General features: G+C 48.5%; 2 protein-coding genes across 17 annotated transcripts in view; one reads left to right on the top strand and one right to left on the bottom strand.

Annotated features, from left to right (window-relative positions):
- The window catches only part of GAK (cyclin G associated kinase), a 62,540-nt gene extending 40,330 nt beyond the window's left edge, over nt 1–22,210 (bottom strand). For 3 of the 8 annotated variants that reach the window (XM_036921389.2, XM_036921392.2, XM_036921390.2), the window contains exons 1-5: nt 21,934–22,209; nt 13,158–13,219; nt 12,386–12,445; nt 11,375–11,489; nt 8,436–8,578 (exon numbers count right to left, since the gene is read on the bottom strand). In XM_036921389.2, the coding sequence (XP_036777284.1) occupies nt 8,436–8,578; nt 11,375–11,489; nt 12,386–12,445; nt 13,158–13,219; nt 21,934–22,078 (525 nt within the window). In that variant the 5' untranslated portion in view covers nt 22,079–22,209. Of the gene's footprint in view, nt 1–8,435; nt 8,579–11,374; nt 11,524–11,699; nt 11,753–12,385; nt 12,446–13,157; nt 13,220–21,933 lie in introns of those variants that run through there. The other 5 variants (XM_057502074.1, XM_057502073.1, XM_057502072.1 and 2 more) reach the window with 4 other exon arrangements.
- Nucleotides 22,211–22,255: 45 nt separating this feature from the next.
- The window catches only part of TMEM175 (transmembrane protein 175), a 35,950-nt gene continuing 34,236 nt past the window's right edge, over nt 22,256–23,969 (top strand). For all 9 annotated transcript variants that reach the window (XM_036921444.2, XM_057502080.1, XM_057502082.1 and 6 more), the window contains exon 1: nt 22,256–22,364. The gene's annotated coding sequence lies outside the window, so the exon portion shown is untranslated. The remainder of the gene's footprint in view (nt 22,365–23,969) is intronic.

Raw genomic sequence — 23,969 nt, 5'->3', positions numbered from 1 at the left:
TCATAGAATGTGTTTGGGAGTATTCCCTCCTCTTCTATTTTTTGGAAAACTTTAAGGAGAACGGGTATTATGTCTTCTCTGTATGTCTGATAAAATTCCAAGGTAAATCCATCTGGCCCAGGGGTTTTGTTCTTGGGTAGTTTTTTGATTACCGCTGCAATTTCGTTGATGGTAATTGGTCTGTTTAGATTTTCTTTCTGGGTCAGTCTTGGAAGGTTGTGTTTTTCTAGGAAGTTGTCCATTTCTCCTAGGTTTTCCATCTTGTTAGCATATAGGTTTTCATAGCATTCTCTAATAATTCTTTGTATTTCTGGGGGGTCCATCATGATTTTTCCTTTCTCGTTTCTGATTCTGTTGATGTGTGTTGACTCTCCTTTTCTCTTAATAAGTCTGGCTAGAGGCTTATCTATTTTGTTTATTTTCTGGAAGAACAAGGTCTTGGTTTCATTGAGTTTTTTCTGTTGTTTTATTCTTGTCAATTTTATTTTTTTCTTCTTTGATCTTTATTATGTCCCTCCTTCTGCTGACCTTAGGCCTCATTTATTCTTCTTTTTCCAATTTCGATAATTGTGACATTAGACTATTCATTTGGGATTGTCCTTCCTTCTTTAAATATGCCTGGATTGCTATATACTTTTCTCTTAAGACTGCTTTTGCTGCGTCCCACAGAAGTTGGGGCTTTGTGTTGTTGTTGTCATTTGTTTCCATATATTGCTGGATCGATCTCCATTTTAATTTGGTCGTTGATCCACTGATTATTTAGGAGCATGTTGTTAAGCCTCCATGTGTTTGTGAGCATTTTTGTTTTCTTTGTACAATTTATTTCTAGTTTTATACCTTTGTGGTCTGAAAAGCTGGTTGGTAGGATTTCAATCGTTTGGAATTTACTGAGGCTCTTTTTGTGGCCTAGTATGTGGTCTATTCTGGAGAGTGTTCCATGTGCACTTGAGAAGAATGTGTATCCTGTTGCTTTCAGATGTAGAGTTCTATAGATGTGTGTTAGTTCCATCTATTCTAGTATGTTGTTCAGTGCCTCTGTCAAGGTTATCATTTAAATTTGAAGGAGGGATTAAACAATTTTCAGAAAAGCAAAAGCTGAGAGAATTTACCTCCCACAAAGCACCTCTACAGTGCATTTTGGACAGACTACTATAGATGGAAGTATTCCCAAGGCTAAATAGATGTCACCAGGGGAAATAAAACCAAAGCAAAGTAGAACAATTAATTACTAAGCAGATGCAAAATCAAATCAACTACCCAAAAAGTCAATCAAGGGACAAAGAGTACAGAATATGATACCTAACATATAAAGAATGGAGGAGGAAGAAAAAGGAGGAAAAAAAAAAGAACCTCTATGTTGTGTTTGTAATACCATACGAGGTGAGTTAAATTAGACTGTTGGATAGTAAGAGAATTAATTACTCTTGAACCTTTGGTAACCAAGAATCCAAAGCCTGCAATGGCAATAAGTACATACCTATCGATAATCTCCTAAATGTAAATGGTCTGAATGCAAGAATCAAAAGACACAGAGTCACTGAATGGATGAAAAAGCAAGACGCATCTATACGCTGCTTACAAGAGACTCACCTCAAACCCAAAGACATGCACAGACTAAAAGTGAAGTGATGGAAAAAGATATTTCATGCAACTAATAGGGAGAAAAAAGCAGGAGTTGCAGTACTTGTATCAGACAAAACAGACTTCAAAACAAAGAAAGTAACAAGAGACAAAGAAGGATATTACATAATGATAAAGGGGTCAGTCCAACAAGAGGATATAACTATTAGAAATATCTATGCACCCAACACAGGATCACCTATGTATGTGAAACAAATACTAACAGAATTAAAGGGGGAAATACAATGCAATGCATTCATTTTGGGAGACTTCAACATACCACTCACTCCAAAAGACAGATCAACCAGACAGAAAATAAGCAAAGAGACAGAGGCACTGAACAACATATTAGAACAGATGGACCTAATGGACATCTACAGAACACTCCATCCAAAAGCAACAGGATACACGTTCTTCTCAAGTGCACATAGAATATTTTCAAGAATAGACCGTATACTAGGTCACAAAAAGAGCCTCAGTAAATTAAAAAGACTGAAATTGTACCAACAAGCATCTCAGATCACAAAGGTATGAAACTAGAAATAAATTACACAAAGAAAACAAAAAAGCCCACAAACACATGGAGGCTTAATAACATGCTCCTAAATAACCAATGGATCAATGAGCAAATAAAAACAGATCAAGCAAGATATGGAGATAAATGACAACAATAATTCAACACCGCAAAATCTGTGGGACGCAGTGAAGGCTGTGCTCAGAGGAAAGTATATTGCAATACAGGCCTACCTCAGGAAAGAAGAACAATCCCAAATGAACAGTCTAAACTCACAATTAACAAAACTAAAAAAGGAAGAACAAGTGGAGCCCAAAGTCAGTAGAAGGAGGGACGTAATAAAGATTAGAGCATAAATAAATAAAATCGAGAAGAATAAAACAATACAAAGAATCAATGAAAGCAGGAGCTGGTGGTTCTTTGAGAAAATAAACAAAATAGATAAACCCCTAACCAGACTTATCAAGAAAAAAGGAGAGTCTACACACATAAGCAGAATCAGAAATGAGAAAGGAAAAATCACTACGGACACCACAGAAATGCAAAAGTTACAAGACAATATTATGAAAAATTATATGGTAACAAATGGGATAACCTAGAAGAAATGGACAACTTTCTAGAAAAATACAACCTTCCAAGGCTGGCCCAGGAAGAAACAGAAAATCTGAATAGACAAATTACCAGCAAATAAATTGAACTGGTAATCAAAAAATTACCTAAGGACAAAACTCCTGGACCAGATGGTTTCACTGCTGAATTTTATCAAACATTTACTGAAGACCTAATACCCATCTTCCTTAAAGTTTTCCAAAAAGTAGAAGAGGAGGGAATACTCCCAAAATCATTCTACAAGGCCAACATCACTCTAATACCAAAACCAGGCAAAGACACCACAAAAAAAGAAAATTACAGATCAATATCCCTGATGAACACAGATGCAAAAATACTCAAAATATTAGCAAATCGAATTCAAAAATACATCAAAAAGATCATCCATCATGATCAAGTGGGATTCATCCCAGGCATGCAAGGATGGTACAACATTCGAAAATCCATCAACATCATCCACTATATCAACAAAAAGGACAAAAACCACATGATCATCTCCATAGATGCTGAAAAAGCATTCATCAAAATTCAACATCCATTCATGATAAAAACTCTCAACAAAATGGGTATAGAGGGCAAGTACCTCAACATAATAAAGGCCATATATGAAAAACCCACAGCCAACATTATGCTTAACAGCGAGAAGCTGAAAGCTTTTCATTTAAGATTGGAAACAAGACAAGAATGCCCACTCTTCCTACTTCTTTCAACAAAGTTCTGGAGGTCTTAGCCATGGCAATAAGACAACATGAAGAAATAGAAGGCATCCAGATTGGCAAGGAAGAAGTCAAACTGTCCCTGTTTGCAGATGACATCATATTGTACATAAAAAACCCTAAAGAACCCACTCCAAAACTACTAGAACTAATATCTGAATTTAGCAAAGTTGCGGGATACAAAATGAATACACAGAAATCTGTTGCATTCCTACACACTAATGATGAACCAGCAGAAAGAGAAATCAGGAAAACAATTCTGTCTACAACTGCATCAAAAAGAATAAAATACCTAGGAATAAATCAAATGATGGAAGTGAAAGACATATACCCTGAAAACTTCAAGACCCTCTTAAGAGAAATTAAAGAGGACACTAATAAATGGAAATTCATCCCATGCTCTTGGGTAGGAAGAATTAACACTGTCAAAATAGCCATCCTGCCTAAAGCAATCTACAGATTCAATGCAATCCCTATCAAAATACCTACAGCATTCTTCAATGAGCTAGAGCAAATAGTTCTAAAATTCATATGGAACCACAAAAGATCCTGAATAGCCAAAGCAATCCTGAGAAGGAAGAAAAAAGCTGAGGGGATTATGCTCCCCAACTTCAAGCTCTACTACAAAGCCACAGTAATCAAGACAATTTGGTACTGGCACAAGAACAGACCCACAGACCAATGCAACAGACTAGAGAGCACAGATATAAACCCAAGCATATATGGTCAATTAATATATGATAAAGGAGCCATGGATATACAATGGGGAAATGACAGCCTCTTCAATAGCTGGTGTTGGCAAAACGGGACAGTTACATGTAAGAGAATGAAACTAGATCATTGTTTAACCCCATACACCAAAGTAAACTCAAAATGGATCAAAGACCTGAATGTAAGTCATGAAACCATAAAACTCTTAGGAAAAAACATAGGCAAAAATCTCTTGAACATAAACATGAACAACTGCTTCATAAACATATCTTCCCGGGCAAGGGAAACAAAAGCAAAGATGAACAAGTGGGACTATATCTAAAAAGTTTCTGTACAGCAAAGGACACCATCAGTAGAACAAAAAGGCATCCTATAGTATGGGAGAATGTACTCATAAATGACATATCTCAAAAAGGGTTGACATCAAATATATATAAAGAGCTCATGCACCTCAACAAAGAAAAAGCAAATAAGCCAATTAAAAAATGGGCAGAGGAGCTGAACAGACACTTCTCCAAAGAAGAAATTCAGATGGCCAACAGGCACATGAAAAGGTACTCCACATCGCTAATCATCAGAGAAATGCAAATTAAAACCACAATGAGATATCACCTCACACCAATTAGGATGGCCAACATCCAAAAGACAAACAACAGCAAATGTTGGCAAGGATGTGGAGAAAGGGGAACTGTCCTACACTGCTGGTGGGAATGTAAATTAGTTCAACCACTGTGGAAAGCAGCATGGAGGATCCTTAAAAAACTCAAAATAGAAATGCCATGTGACCCAGGAACTCCACTCTTAGGAATTTACCCTAAGAATGCAGGAGCCCAGTTTGAAAAAGACAGATGCACCCCTATGTTTATTGCAGCACTATTTACAATAGCCAAGATATGGAAGCAACCTAGTGTCCATCAGTAGATGAATGGATAAAGAAGATGTGGTACATATACACAATGGAATATTATTCAGCCATAACAAGAAAACAAATCCTACCATTTTCAACAACATGGATGGAGCTGGAGGGTATTATGCTCAGTGAAATAAGCCAGGCGGAGAAAGACAAGCATTAAATGATTTTGCTTATCTGTGGAGTATAAGAACAAGGAAAAACTGAAGGAATAAAACAGCAGCAGACTACAAGAATGGACTAACAGTTACCAAAGGGAAAGGGACTGGGGAAGATGGATGGGAAGGGAGGGATAAGGGGGAAAAAGAGGCATTATAATTAGCACACATAATGTATTGGGGGGGACATGGGGAAGGCAGTACAACACAGAGAAGACAAATAGTGATTCTATAGTATCTTACTACACTGATGGACAGTGACTGTAATGGGGTATGTGGTGGGGACTTGATAATGGGGTGAGTCTAGTAACCATAATGTTGCTCATGTAATTGTACATTAATGATACCAAAATCAGAAAAAAATTCAACTATACCATGAACCCAGGACTCTTAACAAAAGATATACAGAAAATTAAATTACTGATACCAATTTTTATGTAAAATAAACAGAGAGTGAGGCCACATCCCTACCAGGAAAGGTACAAACCCACTGACACTGCAGGGCAGGCACATCACCCACGGCAATTCCAGCCACTGCCTACGTCTGCAGCCATGAGCTAAGAACAGGTTTTACACATTTAAAGGGTTGGGAAAAAATCAGCAGAAGACTAACATGCCAAGACCCCAGCCTCAGGGAGCTTTATTGGCCTATGCCCCCACAGGGCCTGTGGCTGCCTCGTTGCTATGTGGCGTGCTGGCAGAGACCCTGTGGCCTGCAAAGCTGACATGTTTAGTCTGGCCCTTTGCTTTTTCTGTCAACCCCCACTCTGGGAAAGAAAGGCATTTCCATTTACATCCCCAAAATTTTTTGGGTAGAATCTAACAAACTGATTCAAAATCTTACATAAGACACAGGGAGCCAAAAAGAGCCACTTGACCCTGGAGAGCCCGGCCTAAGCTGCACCGTGAGGCTCGGTAAGGGAGGCAGAGGGCCCCGGACCAGGACCCCCAGCAGCCCAGGATACGAGCCAGCGAGCACCACACCAGTAGCGAGGTGGCAGCGGCACCTGGGGAGGTGGCTAAGGGCCGCCAACCAGCCATAGCACCGGGAGAGCAGACAACCCATGGAAGAGAAGGCACAGCCCCAAATGCAAAGGCTGACATGGGCCTCCGAAGACAATGTGCCTAGGACGCCTCACAAGACACAAAGGTCTGCGTGTGCTGGGTGGCTGGCAGCAGTGCTGCTGGAGCAAGAATGGCCCAACCAAAGGGCACTACCCACCAGGCACAGGCATCAAGCAAATTAAAATGGAAGTGACAGCTCCACTGAAACCAGGCAAACACCTTCCTGGGCACGTCCCTCAGGGGAGATGCAAATGCCAGCAAACACGAAGAGGCTGACACCACTAATGGGAGGAACATACAACCAAGCCCTCACAAGCAGTCGAGTGAACACCAGCGGCACCAAGCACCAGCAAAGCCCTTCAGTGGGACCCCGTGTGCTGCTGCGGGCCCACAGCAGACACCCTCCAGCAACCTAAGGGGCACAGGTGTCCAAGGAACAGAGCCCACAAGTGCTCCACCATGCATGGGCTACCCAAGATGGACAAACCTTCAAACCAGACATCACAGCCTGCAGTGTCGAGGGAGCCATGCACACAGCACAAGGAAGTGGGACCCTGTGTCCCGATGGCCTCCACAACCCTGTGGCCTGCCTGCCCTGCTCCGGGGAGCACGGAAGGGAACCCCAGCGCTGGTCTGGCTGCTGTGTTCCCTAGCTGCTCACAGGCACTTAGCAGACAAGGTACATCAGAGCCAGACCAAGCTCACAGATACTCTCAGCCTTCTAGTTTCTCACGTTCTTTAGTGAATACCACACACACATAAGCACGCATGTGCCACGTGAACTAGAGTCCTGGTGCCATGAGAAAACCCAGCCCACCAGTCAACTGAGCTGGCCCATGAGGGGACAGAAAAGGGCTTCTCATGCACAGGACCACTCCTGCCCCGGGGTCCTCCCAATGCGCCCTCACAGCTCTGGAGGCACACAGTCCAGGGCAGTGGTTTCTGCAATGGGAGCACCTGCCAACCAGTCACCTTAAAGTGGGCCTTTTGGATCAGGGAACAAAAGAAAAAGGTCAGGCTGGTCCAAGGTTCAAATCTAAATGAAGACGTGGCCCCCCACAGACAGGGTGTCCCCCCACCAGGGAGCAGGCTGAGCCTGGGAAGGAAGAGCCACAGCTGCCCATCAGGGGAAGCTGCTGTCCCACACCAGCAGAGTCAGGAGACATCACGCTGAAGGAAACCAGGGGGTTTTAAATGCTGCTGAAGTAATGATGGCACTTGCATTAGGAAAGAATACCCTTATTTTCCCAGAGTTGTGCACTGAAGTATCTGGGTGTGAAATGGCATGACATCTGGGATCTTTTAAATTCAGCTAAACCACGACTACAAGCAAGGAGAACGGGGGGGAGGGAGCTGCTACCTGGAGACACTGCCCAGGGTGGGACACAAGCTTCATGGATGCTGGATCATTTCCACAAAGTGTCAGGTTTTGCAAAGGTACAAGAAAGAGAATGAAAACTAAGCCATATGCAGATACTGGCTACACTGGCAACTTTAAAAAGCCTCTCGTGAGAATATACAAGGAGCACCAATTAATCAGAAACAATCCAACACACAGAAAAGCCAAAATAAAATCCAAGTTGTCTGAAGAACAAGGTCTGATGGCCACAAACATAACAAAAACATTCAACTGCATTAGGGACCAGGAAAAGGCAAAGCCACTAAGTGCCACTCCCCCCAGCAAGCTGACAAGGTGAAAAGGGTGGTTTGGAGGACGACAGCAGGTAGGGCAATGCTGGTCCTCCTGCAGTGCAGCACTGCAGACCCCAGGGGAGGTGGCAGGGAGATCCCAGCGGCTGGGAGCCCAGAACCTGGACGCACCTGGCAGGGCATCTGCCCAGGGACAGGTCACCAACCCACAGAAGCAAGAGCAACCCAGGAACAGTGGCTTTCCTCCTAGTCATCTGCAGCCACTAAAGGGCTGGTGGGTGGGGACAGGTAGGCAGGAGTGGGAGCCCGAGCCCAGGAAGGGGGCAGGACCCGGGAAGCTCCACACCGCAGGAGGTCAGCCAGGTGTGAGGGCCTCCCAGGGCCAGGACAGGGGAGGGACACCCACATGCATCAGCCAAGCCTGACACTGCAGAGGGGAGGAGGTTCCGGGGCTCTGATGCCAGGTGCCCCGGCCCTGGTACCTTGAGGTCCCGGTGGATGATGGGCGGCCTCTGTTTGTGCATATGCTGCACGGCCCGGCATGTCTGATAGAATATCTTCAGGACGGCATCACATGAGAGTGGGCCTCTCGGTTCCACTTTCTTTAAGAACTCCACCAGCTGCCCTAAAAGAGAATGAGTCCCATCACCAAGGAGCTGGCACGCCACCCAGCCAGATGGGGCAGGTGCTGACTGGGAGGCCACCCCACGGCCCCTTGAGTGAGGCAGCAACGGCACGTCTGGGGAAGCCAGGCCAAGTGCCCCCAGCTCAGCACTGCACACGCGAGCCCCACACGGGAACACCGATGGCAGGCAGCACTTGTGCACGAGGCTGCTGAGAGTCCATCGTAGGCCTGCTGCCCCGCGAGGCCAGGCGTGAATGGCCACAGACACACGTGTCTCTCCTGTGGCCTCCACAGCTAATATGCAGTCCCCTGCATGTTGGCATAAAGTCTCAGCAAACATGCACGACATGCTATGCTGGCTGCCCGCAGAACTGAGCATGTTCTAAGCATAGCCGGGGACTGCGAGGCTGCCCCCACCCCAGCCCAGGGGCCCCGTGATGCGCAGGCCCTGCCCACTGAAGCTGGGCTGGGGGCTCCCTCCATGACCACATGCCATCTCTCTGATGGAACACCACTCCCTAGCTTCTTGCTGGCCTCTGCAGGCTGCCCCAGGACCCTCAGTCCTGTTCTCAGAGAGGGCGTCCATTCCTACCCATGGCACCGTGCAGATCTTCTGCTGAGAGCCCACCCTCCGCCCGGCCCAGCCCAACTGCCTCAGCCCCTCCAGGCCCACACAGTGCAAACCAAGGTGGCTACCACTCCCACAGGCCCCACACTGGCACCCAGCGCTCTCTGCAACTTGTGCCATGACCCTGCACTCCGCCTCCAGCCAGTGCCTCCCCTCACCCCTGCCTCTGAATCTCTGCACGTGCCTCTCCCTCAGCTGGGACAGCCTTCTTCCCTTGCCTCCTTCAGCTCTGGGCTCCTCACTGTCCGGGGAGCCATTCCAACTTGGCCCATCTGCATGTGCAGCCTTCCCTGGCCTCCTGTTCCCCTACATGTGGAACCACCCCACCCCAACCTGTGGACTTAGGTGGGTCTATGTGCTCTGTCTAGGTGGGCCACAGTTGCTATTTTTAAACGTGAAGACTTCAACTTTCCTAGAAGGGGGGTAAGGCCTGGGGTGACAATGTAGGTGCCTCACACATCTGCTGTGTCTGGATTCCCCACAGAAACACGTCACCTTTTCAACTTTAAAAACAAAGGGCATCTCAAAGCTCAGGACCTGCATATTCGTGCCCAGCAACCCACCTACCATGGAGTCTGCACTCTGGCGATCCGGCCATGGTTCCCACACAGGCCTACGCCTCACCCCGAGGCCTCCTCTGCTGTGGCTCCCCCAGGATCTGCACACCCTCCAGGCTCATGCACCAGCCCGCCTGGTTCTCACTCCACTGGATAACCTCAGAGATCCCCTCCCAGCCACGCCTGCCAGAGGAACAGGGGCCCTCTGGAGGGGTGGGGCATGCGCAGGAACAGACTGCCTGGCCACCTGCAATGCAGGCGGGGCACAAACCCCCACAGCATTGCTGAGGGGCCCAGGGCAGGAGTGGCAAACTGACTGCCAGGCTGGCTGGGGAAACAGGGAGGAGCACACACAGGGTGGGGCCTCTGGCACTGAGAACTCAGAGGAGTCTGAGAATAATTATTCCATAGGTGGCAGGGCGGCTGGGCGGGAACTGTGGAGGGTCAGGCCCAAGGGTACCAGGAAGGTGGTTTCTGTAGGCTCCCATGGGTATGCATCTGGAGGGGCCGCCGCAAAGGCCCTCCCTCAGGGGAACCAGCGCCCCGTCCCTCCTCCTCCCAGAAGGTCCTGCTTCCTACCCCTCCCTGTGCCAGGAGGCCCTGTGTCTGGTGTGAGGGGTGGGGCCGCAGAGGGGCACACAGCCCCCGACCTGACAAGTCCCTAGTAACCCTGCCGCAGGAACGCCAGGCCCGCACGCTGGACGCGGGGGCTCGGAGCACCAACACTCAAGGTCAACAAAGGGAGAGCTGGTGGGGGGCCAGCCTGTCCTCGCAGGGGACCTCTGTCTCCTGCCAGCTACAATGTCCCCATTTCTGCTCTTCTTTGCAGCATGCTTCTTCTTGGGACACCTGCCTCCATTGCCCCCAACCTCTCCTTCCATCGTCACTCTGCTTGCGGGCACAGCTCTTGGCCTGGCTGCCTGCACTGTGTCCTCCCAGGGGCTCACCTGTTTCAGTCCCCTCTGCTCTGCCTCCCTGGCCCATGGTGGCCACAGTGTGTGTCCCCTCCTCCTACACACACTGCCTGAAGCCTGGCAGGCACACATGCTCACACTCCACTCACATGTCTGGAGACTCCTGCACCACCTCCAGTCCCTTCCAGCCAGGCCTCTTGTGCTCACTGGGCCCTGTGGGTCCTACCCAAACCCTGTTCTCGGGGCCCTCTGGCATTCCCCATGGAGACCAGGAGGGTGGACACCCCCAACTGTGTGCCGTTTCACCCACAGGAAGCGGCTCAGAGGCCAAGCCCCCATCTACCTCAGGCACACAGAACAGTGCCTTAGGAGCCAGGCACCAGCATCCAGCTCCACAGCTCCCTTGGCACCACCCTCGGACCCTCATGTGGATCACTGTGCCCCTAGGACTCTCCAGAAGCATCCAGCTCCCTCTGGTTCCTACCAACAGACTCAGGAATCTCCCTTCCAAGAACACCACATCTTGGACTAGGCATGGCCCTTGGGGCTGAGGCAGTGGCAGCTCGATCAAAGCCCCTCTCGCCCGCCCTTCCTGACTGCCAGCCTCCTCTTTCCACTACGACCAACACATCCCCTGAGAGTATCTCATGGCGGTTCAAATGTGGGAGAGCGTGGTGCAGACGCAGGGGAGCTTTACCTCTGCAGAGCTCTGTGAGCAGCAAGAACTCAGCCTGCCCCGTGTCCGACTCCTCTTTCCCTATTGACGCTGCGGAGCAGAACTGGACAATGTTGGGGTGGCCGGAAAGCTTTTTCTGCAGGGGTCTTGTTAAAGGAGAAAGTGTAAATCTGCACATTTAAAAACAAATGCACATGAGACATTAAAACACTAGCCATAACACCGGTTCAGTTACCTTACCATCTGAGTGCAGAATGGAAAGATGAGGGACAGAGCAGGTACAGTCAACTGGACAGGAGGGGAAGGCAGGGGAAAGGGAGACCACCACCACGCTGGCCACACACACCTGCCCACAGGCCAGGCAGGATAGCAGGCGGAGGACATGGCGTGGTGCAGTGCAGCACAAGGGCCGTGAGGAGCAGCGGGCGACGTGGGCACCCCTGGCTTGGCAGCCGGAGGGGTCACAGTAAACGAGCTTCAAGAGAAGAGAGAACAGATCTGACAACAGGGCAGGACCCCAGCTTGGGGTGAGCATGCGCCAAGTGGAGAGAAGGCAAGGAAGCCCACAAATCCACCATCTGGGTGGAAACCCCGTGGCCTGAGTGCTCTGGGCAAGGCAGAAGGGTGGGCGGGGTGGCTGATGGGAAGTGACACAGAGGCCTAGCAGAACCAGTCCTGGAGAGGGGCTCTGGCGACGGCCAGGGGCATGGCTCTTGGCCTGGCACTGGAGGGCATGGCATCAGGTGGTTGTGGGGAAGACAGCAGGCAATTGGCCCACCCCCTGGGCACAGAGACCTCCAGGGAACAAACTACGCCTCTACTCCTGAAGCTACTGAACTACCCTGGGAGTGAAGAACAAGGAGGAAAACTTCTTTTTATTAAAAACAGTCTACAAGTAGGTCCAGCGAAGGCAAAAGGTCAGTTTTAGCACACCAAAGAGAACATGGGAGAGCAGCCTCCAGGCAGCTGCAGCCACAGCCCAGACGCAGGCCTCCCCACAGCACCACGCTCTCAGGCCACGGAAAAGGATACCATGAAACAAATTTCCTGAATGATGGCTCTGTTCTTTTCTTCTTCATTGGACAACAATCTCTGTATTGGGAAGTAACAAAGAAAAAAGGTTAAAAGAGTGTTTGCTTTCTACTCTACATCTAAGAGCTTAATCCATTTAGCTGAATTTTAACACCTGACCTGTGGAAAAACCTGACAGAAGGCTAAAGACCCCTGAAAATGGTCCTTTTTGACTGAACGACACAAAAACTAAAAATAAAAGCTTTTTCTCCAAATAGGCTAGAGAAAATAAGACAAGGAAAATGAGGGAAGACACTGGCAGAGACGTGGGTCTATATTCTGGACCCCCAAAGTCAAACTGGCGTGCTGCTCACCCAGAACAGGCCCACTTGCGGCCCACAGCCTGGCTGGGCCTTCTGCCATATCTGGGGACAAAACTGAAGTTTCCTCCCCACTGTCCCACCACAAATCATTTATACATGTGCTCCAGATGCACATTTGGCACAGGTGGCTTTTATATTCTTGGAATCTCTGGACCCCTTATTTTGGCTGTTTTGGCTCTGTGAAGTCACAGCTTGCCCCCAAGCAACCCACCAAGTCTTCACCCCAAAGCTGGAAACCATGGCTTTAAAACCCTCTAAAACTGCTGGAGGCTTCACCACCACAGGAGACAAAGAGGACAAATGGACTGTAAAAAATAAACACAAGCTAAATAACAGACATAAATCTCTGGAACACTGAAACTTAGATTTTCTTTCAACCAAACACCCACATAAAAACAGTCTTTTATTACCTTTAATGCATACTCTCTGCCACTTCCCAGATCTTGAGCTTCATATACAAATGCAAACCCTCCTGTAAATTAGAAAGACACACACATCAATTCAGTGCCACGACTTTATTTAATATTAAGCTTTAGACATATCTTTACTAAGTAAAATACAAACAGGGCTTGTGGCTAACAATTTGTTTTCCACAAAAATAACAGCCCAATTTATATAATACCATCTTTTAAATTTCCTGCTTCAGAGGCAGGAAGGAAATAAACAGGAACAGAGATTAAGGAGGGAAAAAATGGAAAAAAAACAACAAAACCAAAGCCAGCTCTCAGGAGACAAATAAATGAAATTTATAAATTCCTGATAGATTGATAAGAGAATGAGAAGGAAAGCAAGAGACAGACTGATACAGGACAAATGACCAATGTCTGCAATAAAAAGGGGACAGCACTGCCCTAATACCCAGAAGAGAAAAGGACATCAAACATGCAGACTTATATCACATGTGAACATGGACAGAAGAATTCTTGGCACATTCTTAATTTCCAATAAAATAAAATGTTAGCAAATCAAACTCAACAATATATAAAAAGGGGTAATATATCACAAGTAGGTCGAGCTGGTTAAACATTTGAAAATTGTCGAATTGTTTTAGGTTTAATTTGCTTAGCTTTTTCTAGATTCCTACAGTGGAAAATAACATCGTGAAATTAAAAACTCTCAGCATGTGGGGAACAGTAGGAAATTTGCTCAATCTGCAGAAAAGCATCTATGAAAGACCCACACCAATATCCTACTTGGCCGTGGAAGAGCCACCGTCTCCCCTAAGGTCGGGAACATGGTGAAGATGTTTGCTCTCACCACTGCTCTTCAGTGTTGTACTGGAGGTCCCAGCCAGTGCAATCAGGCAAGAAAAAGAAATAAAAGGCATCCAGATTGAATAGAAAAATGTAAAGATGTTCTTCTCTCCAGACAACAAAGTGTCTCTGTAGACAATCTTGTGAAACCTATTTCAAAAAAGCTGCTATCATTGATTAATGAGTTTAAGAAAGTCATGGGACATTAGAGCAACAGAAGAAATCAACTGTATTTCTACATACCCTGCGTGAGGCAGAATTCTTAGAGAAAAGAATCAAAGTATGACCTATAAGCAAAAAACAACAAATGGACTTCACCAAACTAAAGGACTTCTGGGTTTTGAGGATGAAAAGTCAAGCCACTAATAGGATCTTGCAAATCATAGCCCAGATAAAGGATTTGTCCAAAAATGTTTAAAGAGCACTCAAAATTCAGTAACAACAATTTAAATTTTAATGGGTAAAATACATGAAGATACTTCACCAAACATAGGTGGCAGATAAACACATGAAAAGATGTTCAACATTATTGTCCATTAGGGAGATGCAATTCAAATCACAAGGCCACTGCCACACATCTAATCAGATAATCAAAAAATCCTAGACTGACCACACCAAGTGCTGATCAGGTCAAGTCATGTTCACGCACTGCCTGTGGGAGTTTAAGACGCTAGCTGCAGCCACTTTGGAAAATAGTTTGGCAACTTCTTAAGAAGTTAAACATAGGCCCACTGTATGGCCCTGACATTACACTGCTAGAAAATAAAGGCACAGACCCATACAAGGGCTAGTACAAAAATGTTCGGAGCAGCTTCATTTGCCCACACTGGGAAGGGCCACACATCCATCGATGGTGAATGGGTGAGCTGGCTGCCCCCAGTGAGACCACTGTCACAACACACAGCATGTGAATGACTCTCGACAACGGTGCTGAGGGGAAGAGCTAGGGCAAGGGGTAGGTATGTGTGACTTCACTTGCAAGAGACCTGAGAAAATACAAGCTGGTCTATATTAATAGGAAGCAAATGAGAGACTGCCAGGGGTGAAGGGCAGGGGAAGGGAAGGGTTTTAACAGGCAGGAGGGAAATTTCAGAGCTAATGGGAATATTCACTAACTTGCTTATAGTGATAGTCACACAGCTGTATATAAACCACACACATTTAAAGGGTTCTGACGTACATATGAGCAGTTTATGTATCTCACTTTTATCTCAACACAGTTAAGACATTAAAATAATAAATCCATATGGAAATAAATGAAAACCTGTGAAATACAGAAACAGATTTATTAGTGAATTCTATCAAGTATTTGAGGAAAAAAGCAAAACATTCTTGTACAAAATCTTTCCAAAGATAGAGGAGGGGAAAACAATTCCCAGCCCATTTTTTGAGGCCAGAGAACATATTATGGACACAATTACAGATCAAAATCACTCATTAACATAGATATAAAAAACCCTCAAGAAAATACCAGCAAAGTGATTCTGGCAATACATAATAAAGATAACACATTATGATCAATAGGATTTACCCTAGGAATGCAAAGTTGGCTCAACATTTTTTTTTAAAAATCACTGTAGTACAGGACATTAACAGAAGAGGGAAAGTGATCACCTTATTAGACACAGAGACCATCTGTTAACATGTAAATCCCATTCACTTGTTTTTAAAAAGTAAAATAAAATAGTTCTCAGCAAAGCAAAAATCAAAGGGAACTTCTTCAACCTGAGAAACGGCAACTGTGAGAAGCCCACAGCCAACATGAGGCCTAAAGTGCCTGCGCTCAGCTCTGTAGCACAACAGTGTGACACGACAATGGTAAGTGCAGGGAGGCTAGGAAAGAAGCAAAGAGTATGAAGATCAGAAAGGAGGAGCTAGAACTGTTTTTACCCACACAAGCACTGTGCAGGACTCTACCAAAACTTCCAGCACCATGGAGCAACCCAGCATGCCTACAAGGTCCTCCTGCCTGCCCCCTGGCCTCTGGACAGCACCTTCTCCTCTAACACCAAGCCTGTTAGCATCCAGGGCCTTCTTACTCCTCACAGCCCCAGATGTCCAGGACGTCCTTGCCCTGCACACCACCCCAGCTCACCTGCTCCTGTCGCTGGGGCTCTGTATCCTGTCCCTTCTGAGGGGGCCTTCCTCAACTCACTCCCATCCCAGCCACTCCCCATCCCCAGTTCTGTTCTTCTTCTCCACATTTTCTTGCATCAGACCCCACGTTATGCACTCATCTGGACACCAGTTCACAGCCTCTCACTGGGCTCTGCGCTCAGTGAGGCAGTGGCACCTGCCACACTGTGGGCAGTCACAACATGCACCAAGCCAAGGGGCAGATCACAAGAACAAAATCCTATGTGAAAAGCAGTGCTCGAGTAGAATGCAGAATGCCCAAAAGCAGTTACACAGTTAATGGACATGTGTGGACAAAATGCAGAGAGATGGCAGGAGTCCATGAGCTAAATTTGTGGTGGTGGCTGCCTCTGAAGAGGGGAGGAAAAGGCAACCCGGGAGTTGACAGTCAATGGAGACTTTAGTGATGTGATGTTTTTAAATTTTTAAGAAAGATCTGGACCAAATATGATGTTTAAAAAGCTAACATTTATTAATACTGGATAGCAGGTTGACAGGTATTTGTTCTGGCAGTCTTTCTACTTCCATGCATTTCTGAAATTTTCCCTAACTAAAAAAGAAAATACCCAATTTCAGGACTGGTTATGTAGCTACAGTACTCCAGGCTGAGTGGTGTTGGTGGAGACGCAGATTCACAGAACAATGGAACAACACGGCAAAGTCCCAGAACTTGGGACACACAATATGCCAAGGGATTTTTGATGATAATGTCAAGCAATCCAGTGGAGGAAGGGCGGGGCGCCCACAAGGCCACAAAACAAACTCCGGCCTCAACATGACAGCTAACGCAGAGGGTACCAATGTGAACTATGGAACCTGTGGGAGAAACACCCTTGCCAGCCACAGAGGGGCAGGGAGGCCCCAGACTTGACAGAAAAAGGATGAGGCGACAAAGTTGACTTCATCAAAATTAAACACATTGTGTCTCAAAAAGACCCTGATGAGAAGCTGAAAAGCTGCAGACTGACAGAAAATGCTTGTAAACTACATATCTGATAGAGAACTCGTACCAAGAATATATAAAGAGCTCTCAAAACTCAAAAAACTACAATTAGAAAACAGGCAGACGATGTGAAGAGACTGTTCATCTATGAGGACGCACAGCGGGAAGTGAGCACATAGCCTTCAGAGAAACGCAAATTAAAGCTACAATGAGGTATCACTACACACCCATCACGACAATGAAATAGAAACACAGTGCACAATGCTGGTGAGGACGACAGCACCTGAACACACCTCGGTCCCCCCAAACTCCACACGAAGCTCTGACTCACACTGTGGCTACCTGGAGACAGGGAGCTTTGGGAGGCGATTAGTTACCAGGTCATAAGGGTGCGGCCCTGGTCCTTGGGACAATAGGACCGGTGTCCTTACGAGGAGAGGCAGAAGAGCAGCTCTCCCCACATGCACACCGAGGGGCGGCCACCTGCCAGCCGATGGGCGAGGCCTCATCAGGAACAGCCCTGCCTGCACCTTCAACGCGGACTTTGAGCCTCCAGAACTGAGAAAATAAATTTGTTTCTGGCACCCAGTCTAAGGTATGTTGTCACGGCAGCCCAGCCAGACTAAGACACTCATCCACTGCTGGTGGGAATGTAAAGATGCATGTCCACTCTAGAAAACAGGCAGGCAATTTTCCAAAAAAAAGAAACATGCGACTACCTTATGACCAGCATGTGCACTCCTGGGCATCTGTCCCAGAAAAATAAAGGCCTGCACACCAACGTTCACACCAGCTCTATTTCTAATAGCGGGAAACACTGCAAACAACCCACGACCCTTAGCAGGTGAGCGAGTGCTTACATGACCTACGGTATATCCACCCCGCGGAATACTCTCCAGCAAGACAAATTACGGACACAGCGGCCTGGGTGGATTTCCAGACACTCACGCTGTGTGAAAAAAGCCAATTCCAAAAGGCTCATAAGATATGATTCCGTTTACATAACGATCACCTTCTAATGACACAGCCACAGAGTTCCGTGGTTTCCAGGGTGTAAGGAAGAGGAGGTGGCTGCAGAAGGACACACACGATCCTCCTGGGTGGAAACCCTTGTCTTGATTGCATCAACGTCAAGACACTGGTTGTGACATTGACTCTAGTTTCTCAGGATGTCACCCCTGGGGGAAATGGGTAAAGTGTGCCAGGATCTTTCTGCATCATTTCTGGCAACTGAATGCACGTAAACTACAAGTACCTCAAAGTTAAAAGCTTAAATAAAAACAACAACACTGACATGTAACACTTACCAAGGAATGAATGCCAGGCACTGCTAAGACACTGCCATCCACTGTCATTTCAAAATTTGCGTTCTGTAATTAGGAATGCGCAGACACCTCGATTGCCCAGGCCGAGCCCCTGCCCCCGCAGGCAGCCTGGCCGGGGATGGCAGGGGGCCCACGTGCAGCTTTCTTCCTTGTCCTCACAGACACACACACAAGCGTTACATAGAAACAGGACTTACAGCCAGAACAATAAGAAACTCCCAAAACTCCTGTGCAATAAATTATGGAAAAAAGACCTGGACATTTCACAAAGACATACAATCTGGCTGATAAGCAGGTGAAAGAGTGTTGAACATAGCATCAAGGAAAGACGAACTCAACCACAGATACACTACTACGCGCACACAAGAACAGACATACAGCTGACCCATGAATAACACATCATTGCTATTTCATACTGGTGTTAGTCACTGGGCGAGGGGGCTGACCTGTAGGTGCAGGAGGTAGGCAGGAAGAGCTGAGAGGGCAATCACCAGGCAAAGGCACAGACTGTGCAGGTGACTAGAACTAGCTGCCCAAAGCCCTGGTGCTGTGCACTGGGGTGTCTGCAGAAGAGAGGACATGCACTCAGCACCCCTCCCTGGGAGAGAACAGAGCTGCACTTAGGCCTCTGTGTGCAGCGGCAGGTGCAAATAGACCATAAAACTGTGATGGTCAAGAAGCACTCAGAAAGCACAAGACTACCAGGCTCAGGGCTCAGGGCTGTCACGCTTCCTAGATGGAAAGAGGGGTGTGCTTTGTTAGTGTGCTATGACCCATCTTTTAAAATCAACCTAAAATGCGCTACGTTGTGGATCTGTGTAGAGGATGTCCTGAGATCACACAAACCTGGAGGTTTCCAGAACCTCCAGCAAAGAGTTGTGACAATCGCACAATTCGAGACTGCCAGTCAACACCAAAGTCTGGGCACCCTCACCAAACCCAACATTCTGCAGAGGAAGGAGGAGCCCTCCAAAAGCAGAAGGGCAGAGGGCTAGAACTGCAAACAGGCAGGCAGGGATTTGTGGGGGGTATGCCCATGGACTCTCAGGCCTGTGCTGACCACAGAGAGAACACAAATTCTTCACCAGGAACCACATCAGGTTTATCAAAGACACTGATAGGAAGCGTGGCACTCAAGCGTTCCAGCAAGTAGGTGCTGACTGACTGAAATTACATGTGACCTCTAACCAAACACACGTGCCTGATTACACTCAAATCACAAGCTGTGCGTCCTTGTTTCCAGTTTCTGAAGACCTGGCCATACACCACCTGGTCAGCAGGGAGCACCTGCTGGACAGTGGACTTGCTCTGCATGCAGAAACACTGTTCTTGGCAGCAGTGATGCACCTCAGTTACCCTTTCTGGCAGCAGGAAGCAAGATCACATAGAATCCCAAACAAGAGAACACAAAACATGCATTCAAGAATCCACTGGGATGGACATCTCTGACAGGGCAGGTACTCCCAGTAATTTGCTTAAAAAGAAAAGAAAGAAAACTTAGAACAAATGTTGCAAAGATTAGAGAGCTATCTGGCTCCAGTTCTGCCCCACAACTCATTTTATGTTACAGGAACAAACCCCAAAAAGGTAGGAAAATTGATGTCTTTTCCTTAAGTCATTTGACACCAAAACCTAATCTAGCATAAATTGATCTGGGGTGACACCTGACATGAACTGATATGCAGCTATTTAAAGAATTATCCCACAGTGAGGACACTTACTCATTTAATTATAGATATATTAATGTATTTGATCACAAGTACTTCCCCAACCCCTATGGGAGTATTCCAGGACATACAGAATACACAGTCTCTTTCAAAAACTAAGAATTCTGAAACTGTTTGGGGTCTGTGGTCTTCCCCATATTCACACAAGACTGCTTGAATTCCCACAGCCTATGTTCTGAAGGTGCTGTTTTATGTGACAGACTTCATGCAGGTTTCTCATCACTTCAGTTTAGAAAGAGGCTTCAACAGCTGAGAGCTGTATATTGAGCTCAAGTGGAGGGAATCTTGGCTGCACTACTCGCCGGCACCTCCTGCCTGCCCAGAGAGCCAAAGGGAACAGGTTCTTCCACACAACCACAGCAGCTGGTCACACTTCCTGTCCCTCATCCTTGGTGTTAAGTGACAGGCAGGAGCTTCCTTGTTTAGGCGAATCGTCTCCCATCTGTGATTACCCCTCCTGGCCCTTGGCCCTGCACTGGACTGCCCTGTCATTGGAGTGTGTCTAATTTTAAGTTCCACAAGGCAGAAGCCACCTGATGTCCACTGTGAATTTCTTTCAGAACCAAGACAATCATCTGGTATTTTCAGGAAAAATAAACTGAACTGGGGGAGCTCTTGTTCTAAAGAAAGTGAGAGAACTATACTTGGAATGTTAGTAGAGGTACTGGCCCCTCTCTGAAAGAGCCTGCGTCTCCTCTCCAAATCATACCCAAAGTCTTTTTTTACCATAGTGGAGAAAAAGTGTGTGATATAGCTGCAGCCAGAACATCCCCCTCGAGCCCTTAGGAAAAGGACATCAGAAGGGTCAGCAGGTTTCCCACCTCAAATTGAGCACAAATGGCAGCAGCGGCGGCCACCGTGACAGGTTGAACCTGCAGCAGAGAGCTTTGGTCCTTCCAGCAGCGCCTCTCCCGCGCCTGCACTCATCTGGGAGAATAGTCGTTTCAGAACCAGCCACAAAGTCAACTGTGTTTAGCAGGTAAGCTTCACCACTAGCGAAATCTGACGTACCCCTGTGGGCACCACAGAAAAAACGTAAGGAAAAGACAGAGGAGAGAATGGATTGTCACCGATGTTGGTGATAAATTCTGTGTGAGGAAGAGAGAGGACATTCCCGAAGCTGGAAACGGCATGCAGAAGCGAAGCTGACGAAGGACTGACCTGGAAATTCCTCCGTGACTGACCAGACCAACCTGCAAGTTCGCTACAGGTCATAACTGTTAGCTCCACTCGCCGCAGTTTACGCGGACTCGCAAACAGGTCACAAGAACGCTCAGGGAGTAATAAGAGGACAGCACCGAGTTACGGGGCTCGCCGTCTGTCCGTCACAACACCCACGGAGGGTAGGCCCGCCACCACCCTCACCGAGGTGCACGATCACCCACGCCCAAGTTCCTGCGCACTGAGCGGCGCCGGCCCCACGTCCAGAGGTCCAGGGCTGCCCCCGCCCCCTACCACGGCCCTGGATGTGAAGGAAGAGCCGACCGACACCCGCCCGGCAGCTCTGCTCGCCTTCAGGCCCCCGCCTTCGGCCTTCCGGGTCCCCTTCCCTCCGCCTCCCCCGCGGGCCCTCACCCAAGCCCCCCTCCCACCACCAGCACCACCTCCTCCCACCTGCCGTAGCCTCCCACGCTGCCGCACCGACCGCCACGCCTCCGGCAAGGAAGTGCCGGCCCCAGGCCTGGCCTCGCCCTCGGTGGTCGCTCCGGGCCCGCCGCCTGACCGCGCCCCGGGCGGTGACCCTCCCCGCGGACGGACGGCCCCCGCCCGGCCCGGCCCCGCGCTCCGCTCCCGGCCCTCACCCTCGGCCAGGACCCGCCGCACCCGCAGCCGCAGCTCGCCCAGCTCCACCGTCTGCCCCACGAAGTCAGTCTGGTCGCGGCCGGCAGCACCGCCCAGGGAGCCCGGGCCTGCCAGGAAGTCGAGCGCAGACTGCAGCAGCGACATGGCGGTCGCGGCGGGCGCGGGCGCGGGGTCCAGCGGTGCCCGGGCCTCCGCGACCGCCAGCCCCGGGGCCCCACCGCCTTCCACCCGGCGCCGTTACGTAGGCTCGCGAGGCGCGCCGCAGACCGGAAGAGCGCCGGCGCCTCACTTCCGCCGCGCCGGGAGGGGCGCGTGCGCAGAGGCCCGGCCGCGAGACGGGCTTCCGGCCGTCGATCTCGCTGCAGCGGCGGAGCCGAGCGCGGACCCGCGGACGAGACGCGGCGGCGGCGGCGGCGGCGGCGCCGCCCAGGTAGTTGGCTCCGGCCGCGCCCCTAGCTGTGCCCGTTCGGGCGTCTCTGCGGCTGTCGCCGCGGTTCCGTGGCGCAGCCAGCTCGCGCCGTGAGGGTCGCCGTCGGGTCGCAGGGCAATCGAGAAGCGCTTTTTACCCCGGCGGCCGAGGTGCCGGCGCCTGTAGCGAGGAAACCGGGGGGCACCGCGCGCGCGCGCCTGGCTTGTTCGGCATGGAGGGGGGGCCTTTTAAGTGTCTTTTTAAAAACTGAATTGGTTGCTACTGAAAGACTGAAAAGCTTACGTTTTAAAAACCCAGTCTTCCAGCTTCTGTGGGAGACTGCGCCCAGAACCCCGCGTGTTACCAGTACTCCGGCGCTGCCCCCGGCGGCGGTCCCGGCCCAGCGCGCGGCTCCCTTGCGCGGCCTGGCAGGGCTGGGCGTGTGAGTTGCAGCCTCTTCGAGAGCATCCGTTCCCAAACTGAGGAAGAATCCAGAGGCCCCACCAGTATCTTAGCACTCCCAGAATTTCAAGCCATTGAAAGCTCTTCCCAGGCAGGCTGCCATGTGCCATTACCTTGGTAAGCGGCAGCTTAGTTTATATGGTGCCTTATTGCCTACAGCTTACTTTCATACAGCAGCTCGTATTAATGGCCCTAGAGTATCTTGGAAAAGACAGTATCGTTATTCCCCACCCACCCTTTTCTGGGGGTTGAGAAACATGCTCAGTAATGTCATTACTTGGCCAAGGTCAATAAGTGATGCATCTAGAATTCCACACACATCATGTGGCTTTTCCAACCAGAGCGTTTGTCTGGTAAATGGAGTGTCAGGACTGAGAGCTCAGGAAAGAGGCCAGACTAGAGAGAGATTTGGTTGTCCTCGGCCTACAGATGGCAGTTGACTCTCCTAGAGTTGAAGAGAGCACCGAGGGGTACAACATAGTCAGAAAGGGGTTTGAGCCTTCAGAGAGTAGACCAGCGTATGGAGAAGCTGGCGACTCGGAGAGAACCAAGGATGTCGAGGGATGCTTCCAGGGACAAAAGGTGGTCAGAAGTGTCAAATGTCACCAAAAAGTCAATCAGATAAAGGAATAAAAGTTGTACACTGGATTTCGCAAAGATGAGATCAAGTTGGTGACCTTGCCAAGAATAATTTCATTGGCGTGGTGGGGTGGGAGCTATATACACTACCGAAAGTGGAAGAACAAAGAAATGAAGACGTGGAGGTGTTAGCTCAGGAAGGTTAATAGAGGGTGGGAGCTGTAATGATTATGTGTTATTGGCCTGTTGGAAAGATGGGAGGTCCTTGAGCAGCTTACAGCGAATGGAAGGGAGCCAGTAGAGAGGAGGTTTGCTGTACAAAAGAGAGAGAAATGATGGTGAGATCACTTAGAAGATAGGAGGGGAGTGCCATCCAGAGCACAGGGGAAGTGTTATTCTCTTTGGACATAGGAAGAACTCTTCATTATGGAAGGGAGGGTGGAAGATGTGTTTCAGTTGCAGGAAACTGCATTTATTGGAATGAAAGTGAAGGAATTCTCTGATGGGTTCTATTTTCACTGTGGTAAGAAAGATACAACATCTATAGAGAATGAGAGAGGAGGCAAGAAAGGTTTAAGCGGTGTG

Source organism: Manis pentadactyla, chromosome 5 (assembly GCF_030020395.1).
Source record: "Manis pentadactyla isolate mManPen7 chromosome 5, mManPen7.hap1, whole genome shotgun sequence".
NCBI classification, from domain to species: Eukaryota; Metazoa; Chordata; class Mammalia; order Pholidota; family Manidae; genus Manis; species Manis pentadactyla.
Note: the sequence above shows the minus strand (reverse complement) of the source record. Positions and strands in the feature narration are given on the sequence as shown.